Source organism: Gadus chalcogrammus, chromosome 8, assembly GCF_026213295.1.
Source record: "Gadus chalcogrammus isolate NIFS_2021 chromosome 8, NIFS_Gcha_1.0, whole genome shotgun sequence".
Classification (NCBI taxonomy): Eukaryota; Metazoa; Chordata; class Actinopteri; order Gadiformes; family Gadidae; genus Gadus; species Gadus chalcogrammus.
Window position 1 is genome coordinate 11,581,855 of NC_079419.1, and position 8,113 is coordinate 11,589,967.

General features: G+C 42.3%; 1 protein-coding gene across 1 annotated transcript in view; it reads right to left on the reverse strand.

Moving 5' to 3' along the window:
* Positions 1-7,414, reverse strand: part of astn1 (astrotactin 1) — a 69,941-nt gene extending 62,527 nt beyond the window's left edge. Inside the window, exon 1 of the mRNA XM_056597530.1 lies at positions 7,130-7,414. Within this exon, the coding sequence (XP_056453505.1) occupies positions 7,130-7,385 (256 nt within the window). The 5' untranslated portion in view covers positions 7,386-7,414. The remainder of the gene's footprint in view (positions 1-7,129) is intronic.
* Positions 7,415-8,113: the final 699 nt, after the last annotated feature.

The window sequence follows — 8,113 nt, forward strand, 5'->3', positions numbered from 1 at the left end:
CCTGTTTATCACTCTGGACTAAACCCTGTTTATCACTCAGGACTAAACCCTGGTTATCACTCAGGACTAAACCCTTCTGTTTATCACCAGGACTAAACCCTGTTTATCACTCGGAACTAAACCCTGTTTATCACAAGGACTAAACCCTGTTTATCACAAGGACTAAACCCTGTTTATCACTCAGGACTAAACCCTGTTTATCACAGGACTAAACCCCGTTTATCACTCAGGACTAAACCCTGTTTAACAGTCAGGAATAAACCCTTCTGTTTATCACCAGGACTAAACCCTGTTTATCACTCTGGACTAAACCCTATTTATCACTCAGGACTAAACCCTGTTTATCACTCAGGACTAAACCCTGTTTATCACCAGAACTAAACCCTGTTCATCATCAGGACTAAACCCTGTTTATCATCAGGACTAAACCCTGTTTATCGCCAGAACTAAACCCTGTTTATCACCAGAACTAAACCCTGTTTATCACCAGAACTAAACCCTGTTTATCACTCAGGTCTAAACCCTGCTCTGGACGTGAGTGACATGAGACAGGAGTGGAGGAATAGGAGTGACACATTCCAGGGGGAGGAGTGACATGAGGCAGGAGTGGAGGAATAGGAGTGACACATTCCAGGGGGAGGAGTGACAGAGGCAGGAGAGGAGGAATAGGAGTGACACATTCCAGGGGGAGGAGTGACAGAGGCAGGACCCGTGTTGGTGCGGGAGACACTCATTAGTTTAGATAGAATCGTGGAGAACAAATCTTCTGAGACCGTTTTTTCCCTCTTCTCCTCTTCTCCTCTGGGTTTTATGGTGGTTTTATGGCTTTAATCAGAGAATGGTTTCTCCTTTTGCCTCAAGCGGTTCTTAATGAAACGCTGGGATTCAGACGACCTCAGACGTGCAGCCAGGGACAGCGTGTCGGGAACCTTCAAACGGACTGGTTATGTGCAGCTCTGGACTCTCAGCCGTTTGGCGTCAGCCCGTCTGGAGAATCGTTGTGTAGTGGGACTTTGTTTTAGTATCAACTGCAAGATGTAATGGCTGGCAATATGGTAATAGTTCCTAGCCCTACCTCTCTCCCCCCCCCCACACACACACAACCTATGCAATGTATATATATATATAAAAATACAAGCATTTAAATCATTCTTCACCCACCCAGTATGGGTTAGCCAGTAGAAAGTTAGATCTGCATAGGGGGTGCTTAGGTTTTCTATTGAACACCACAACTTGACTATGCTCACCGTAGCGTTTCCACCTATTGCCCTGCTGCCTTCAGATCATCTCTCCATGGCCTACAGAGATATTGTAAGACATCATCTAAAGACACTTCCTCAACCCACTCCTAAACCAATTCTTCAAAGGCCATCAACCTCGCTTTGCTCACCTCTTTGGAACGCCATCACTAAAGGTCTTTATGCAGCAGAGGGATCACAGCGTATTGGTTAATCGAGCACCTGACAGGAAGTGGGCGTGGCTTCTTAACCTCCACTGATGTTCACCTGCCAGACCCCCTACAGGGCTGACAGGAGGCAGGTGGATGAGCAGGTCGTTGATCTCACTAAGAACATCCTGCAGAGAAACGTTCCTGACCGAGCAACAGCCTCTCCACCAATCACAGCCACCGAGCTATTGCCCCTACCCCAATAACAGCTGCCGAGCTACAGCCCCTCCACCCCTAACACTTATCCCACTGGGGGGTTCTAACCCTAACCCGCTGGGGGTCAAAGACATGTTGGTTTTTCTCTGTGAACCCTTGAGTTCAGGGCTTTGTGGTTTACTTTTAATCTCAACCTCTTCCACTAATACTGGACTGCTGTGGTTCAGTCCTCAGCTCACTACTACTGGACTGCTGTGGTTCAGTCCTCAGCTCACTACTACTGGACTGCTGTGGTTCCGTCCTCAGCTCACTACTACTGGACTGACTCCTGTGGTTCCAGTCCTCAGCTCACTACTACTGGACTGACTCCTGTGGTTCCAGTCCTCAGCTCACTACTACTGGACTGACTCCTGTGGTTCCAGTCCTCAGCTCACTACTACTGGACTGACTCCTGTGGTTCAGTCCTCAGCTCCCTGTCCGCCCCGCGTCAGTATTGATGCTCTGTTATACTGATACTACTGGACCTATTGCTGCAGTGCAGCTCTACTGTTGTGTCTCTACTGTTGTGTCTCTATTGTGTGTCTCTATTATGTGTCTCTATTGTGTGTCTCTATTATGTGTCTCTACTGTGTGTCTCTACTGTGTGTCTCTACCGTTGTGTCTCTACTGTGTGTCTCTACTGTTGTGTCTCTGCTGTTGTGTCTCTACGGATATTTCTTAAGCAACCAGTCTCATCAGCAACTCTCCTGGATGGCAAACACTGACCCTAACCCTAACTAACTAACCCTAACCCTAACTCTACTAACAATCTACTGACCCTAACCCTAACTACTAACACTCTACTGACCCTAACCCTACCTCTACTAACACTCTACTAACCCTAACTATTAACACTCTACTGACCCTAACCCTATCTCTACTAACACTATACTCTGGGTTTGACACTAAGGTTTCAAAAGCACTTAACCATCGGGCAAGTAAAGGTCATGTTCGACTTGCCCGAATGTCATGTTCACTTGCCACAATTAAAATCAGAATTGTGAACGGGCCTCTTTTTGCCAGGCACCTGGCCTGGTTTTGGGGAGCTCATGAAACTCATCCTCAGACTGAAGCTGAATGTAAGCTTCCACGCTTGTACGTGTTTAAAAAAAACTATGAATAAACACAATCGCGTTTATACTATAGTAGTGTTGTCATGAATACGGAATTTCCTGACTTCGATACTATGCCTGGAAAAATATTGATAATCTTTACCATTTTCGTTCCAGGGGAAAACAAAGTGAATTGAGTATATCTCCAAAACAGCAAGGGCTAGAATATGTCATCTTGGTGCCAATAGAAAGATGTTGTGCAAGTGAAATATTCAAAACTACTTGGTAAAAGTTAATAAAGCTGGAACACGGCATAAGTGGAGGAACTTTTCCACCTGAAATAATTATCAGTTGGTCATTATCAGTTGGTAACACTGTTGTACTATGCGACACAAACAGGTAGATATCTGACCATTTTGACACTTGACACCTCTATTTAAAGTTCAGGGCAAATATAATCGAATTACATCAAGCCAAACACTCACAAATACACATATGGTCACTAGATTGCATTGAAGAACATGCGTTCTGATTGAAGGCAATTTACCTTTTTCCTAAGAAACCTTCTCTTAGTCATGGATTGTAAATACCATTTTTAGGTGCAAAATTTGTCCCAGACACTGGAAAAGGGGAAGTTTCATCTTAAGTTGTTATTTGCAAGTTTTAGTCCAAGAATGATATGGTTTGGACTGCTGGAATCAGTGGAGGCTAAGCTTTCATATAATATATAGTTTGTGCAATTTCGCTATTGCTGTGCATGTGCACAGTTAAGAAAACCAAAACCGTGTTCCTTGCATTTGCATATGACTTTAAATTAGTCGTTGGTATGCCTTGGTAATTTGCTTCAATAAAAAGTACTTCCAAACCGCACTCCTCCATCAAAACTAGATCTGTCTTCTCTACCTAAACCGGTCGCAGCGGCGCTGCACTTGAGATGCTAGCTGTGTTGGCTAACCTTTAGCTAACACCGAGACTAGTGCCGGATCACTGCCAGAGACCGCACTGCGAGTAATTGAAAGGAGGCGGGGGTTATGTTCGCTCTGTAGCGATGAGTGTTTATTAACTCAATATCCCAGAGAAAAGAAGACAGCCAATGATCAATTAAAAATATATCGATTTTGTGTAATTTTGCGGAAGAAAATGGTTGTTCTGCAGTTTTTAAAAACACTTGAATAAATAGTTTTTATATTAAGAAACCTTCAAAAATCCACTTGCCCGTTCGGGCAACCAGAAATCAATCTCAACTTGCCCAAATATTATATTTAGTTGCCCCAGGCAAGCGGGCAACCATAAGTGTCAATCCCTGATACTGATCCTAACCCTAACTACTAACACTCTACTGACCCTAACCCTAACTACCAACACTTTACTGACCCTAACCATAACTACTAACACTCTACTGACCCTAACCCTGAGTCTACCAACACTTTACTGACCCTAACCCTACTATCACTCTACTGACCCTAACTCTACTAACACTACTGACCCTAACCATAACTACTAACACACTACTAACCCTAACCCTAATTGATTCTGATTAGGACTAGGAGAACCCCATCATAGAGCGTACACAGAGAGGAGAGACCAGACTAGGAGAACCTCATCATAGACCGTACACAGAGAGGAGAGACCAGACTAGGAGAGAGACCAGGAGAACCCATCATAGAGCGTACACAGAGAGGAGAGACCAGACTAGGAGAACCTCATCATAGACCGTACACAGAGAGGAGAGACCAGACTAGGAGAGAGACCAGGAGAACCCATCATAGACCGTACACAGAGAGGAGAGACCAGACTAGGAGTACCTCATCATAGACCGTACACAGAGAGGAGAGACCAGACTAGGAGAGAGACCAGGAGAACCCATCATAGACCGTACACAGAGAGGAGAGACCAGACTAGGAGAGAGACCAGATATAGACCAGGAGTATGCTGCCCATCAGAGGAGAGAGACAAGAGGACAAGAGGTCAGCTCTGTTCCATCCGAGAGGAGAGAGTCTAGAGGGTAAGAGGTCAGCTCCCGGCCATCAGATAATCTGAAATGCTTACTGACCTTACTGCTAACTCTCATAATTAACTGTAAATTAATTCAATCTAATTAATTTTCAGCATTACTTCCTGAATAAACCAGTGAAAACGACAAGCTGGGGGACACACTAAAAGAAATACTGGATGATGAATAAATAAAGTAGTTAGGCTGAGTTTGGCGACTGCGTTAATAGACCTGTAGCCTATCATTCAACATACTAATAAAGTTACAGAAAGAAATCAAGTTACTACTGGACAGGAAACTAGTTACTACTGGACAGGAAACAGCTCAAGTTACTACTGAACAGGAAACAATTTATTACTGACCAGGAAACAAGTTACAACTTAACAGGAAACAAGTTACTACTGGACAGGAAACAGCTCAAGTTACTACTGAACAGGAAACAAGTTATTACTGACCAGGAAACAAGTTACTACTTAACAGGAAACAAGTTACTACTGGACAGGCAACAAGTTACTACTGAACAGGAAACAAGTTACTACTGACCAGGAAACAAGTTACTACTGGAGAGGAAACAAGTTACTATGTTCTAGTCAGCAGCAAGACTGCTGATTAGAACGAGAAAGTTTGATCACATCACTCCTACTCTCGCCTCTTTGAACTGGCTACCAATAACTTCCAGATTGGATTTTAAGATGCTACTGCTAACCTATAAAGCCTTGCATGGACTATCTCAATCCTACCTGAAGGACCTGATCATTCCTTATAGTCCTTCTCGGCCCCTCCGGTCTTTGGGATTTGGCATTCTTTCACTACCGATGGTTAAAAAGAAATCGGCTGGACAGAGAGTGTTTGCCTATCGAGCCCCCTTTCTATGGAATAGGCTGCCAGCGGTGATCAGGGAAGCTGACTCTGTGGAGCTATTCAAAGGAAAGATTAAAACGCACCTCTACAATCTTGTGTTTGGAACATAAGAGTGTGAAAATGATACAGATGCGATGTGAAGACCACTGCGTGTTTGTTTGTGCTTTTGTTAACACAGTTACTAAATTAACAGTAGTATACATAATAACGCTGTACCTATATGTAAGGTGCTGCAAAATCGCATGTCAAATCGCATGTTAACAACCCTTTCAGAACCGAGTGTTAACCGGACACCCTCTGAAAATAACGCTGTACCTATGTGTACGGTGGTGCTGTCTCGCGCTGTCTCGAGGTGTAAATCCCGCAGGCGATGGTCGCGGTTACTACAGTTATTAAATTAATAGCAGTATACATTTCCACTATATACTTTTCCGTTCTAATTCACTATTCTGTCTAATCTAGCGTGTTGCGGACTGGACTGGATGCCTAGACTCTCCTCATGGTTAACCAGCCAGCACTTCATCACCAATTTAGTATTATGTGCATGTATTTACCTGTATGTCAATTATGGCACCCATTGCACTCCTGACCGTCCCTGGAAGAAGGGATCCCCTGCTGTGCGTTTCTTCTCAGGATTTCTTCCTTGCTAATTCATATCTAGTTTGTGTATATGCATGGATCCATAATAATTAATGTTGTGTGTACTTTCATAACTTAGTTTAAAGTTTAAGTTAAGTGAGGCGGAGGAGCAGCCTCAGCCAGCGGTCCGGTTATAGGATCAGGACCATGGCCAGCTCCTCCAAACTAGCGCACTCCCGTAAGGTATTTAGCTAAGATATAAATTTGAAGTTCCTTCTATTAAACCAAGTTATGTTTCATATTTAAGTTCCTTCCATTAAACCAAGTTAAATGTTATTTAGTGAAGTTCTTTCCAATAAACCAGGCTATAACTGATCTGCTTATTAGCTGAAAAACTGCCTCCCTTCTCTGGTCCCCAAAACACATCAGACATGAACACAAGTGAACTCATAGTGGACCCACTGGTTCAGCAGCCTACCAGCTCAGTGTGGGGAGCAGGTTGTGTATTTGATGTTGTGTTTTTGGAGCATTGTTGTGTAGTTGATGTTGGGTTTTGAAAGCTGGTGTGTATTTAATATCATCATGTTTTGGAGGTAAAGGCATTCTTTGAAGGCTGTTGTGTATTTGATGTGTTGGAGCATGTTGTGTATTTGCTATCATAATGTTGTGTATTAAATATCCGCATATGGTGTATTTAATATCAGCATTTAGAGTACTTTACATTGTGTGTTGTGGAGGAGAAGTCTGGCTCACCCACGAGGAAGGACAGCTTGGTGTTGTGGAGGTTGAGGTGTTGGAACATGTTGTGTTGTGTTGTTATGTTGTGTGGTTAAGTTGTGTCTCTTACCGAGGATATAGTAGGGCAGCTCAGTGTTCTCCAGGTCGTTCAACACCTCCACCGCTCGGTGTTGTGGAGGTGAAGGTGTGTGTTATTGATGTTGTGTAGTTGATATCATCATGTTGTGTTGTTGTGTTGTATAGTGTTGTGTGTCTGTCTCTTACCCAGGATGAAGTAGGGCAGCTCGGTGTTCTCCAGGTCGTCCACCACCTCCACCGCTCCGGGGAAGTCGTTCCTGACGGAGAAGAGCAGCTTGGGCTCGGAGGCCGACGGGGAGTGCATGATGCTCAGCTCATTCTCGCGGAGGAACGGGAGCGCGGACACGGTCACGCTCTTCACCTTACATTCCATGTCCTCCCTCTGGTCCTCATCCATCCGCTCCGAGCCGAGCGTTCGTCTCGATTCCCCCGCGAAAACCATCCAGGGGAGCGACAGCAGAAACAGAGACAGCAGCATACCGGACCCCATGTTGATCCGCTCGTCTCCTCACAGAAACGGAAGTCTCGTCTCCCAGCAGCGGAAGTCCCGCCTTCCGCTCAGTTGCTGGGGTATTATATTATCAATAACATTATTGCTAATACAAATAGTATTTTATATTATTGTGTGTTTTTTATGTATTAGACAGGTATTGCATATTATAATGCATGTTTGCATTCAATATTATTATATATATATCTATATATATATGTATATATATATATATATATATATATATATATATATATATATATATATATATCTCTCTCTCTCTCTCTCTCTCTCTATATATATATATATATATATATATATATATATTTATTTATATTTATATATATATATATATATATATATATATATATATATATATATATATATATATATATATATATATATATATATATTATATTTATATATATTATATTTATATACATATATAGATATATAGATATAGATATATGTGTACTTTATATGATTAGATATGTGTGTATTTATATGATTATGTATATATGTGTATTTTTTATGATTATGTATATATGTGTGTTTTTTATATGATTATGTATGCATGTGTGTTTTTTATATGATTATGTATGCATGTGTGTATTTTATATTATAGTACATGTGTGTATTTATAAGATAGTAGGCTACATGTGTGTATTTATACGATAGTA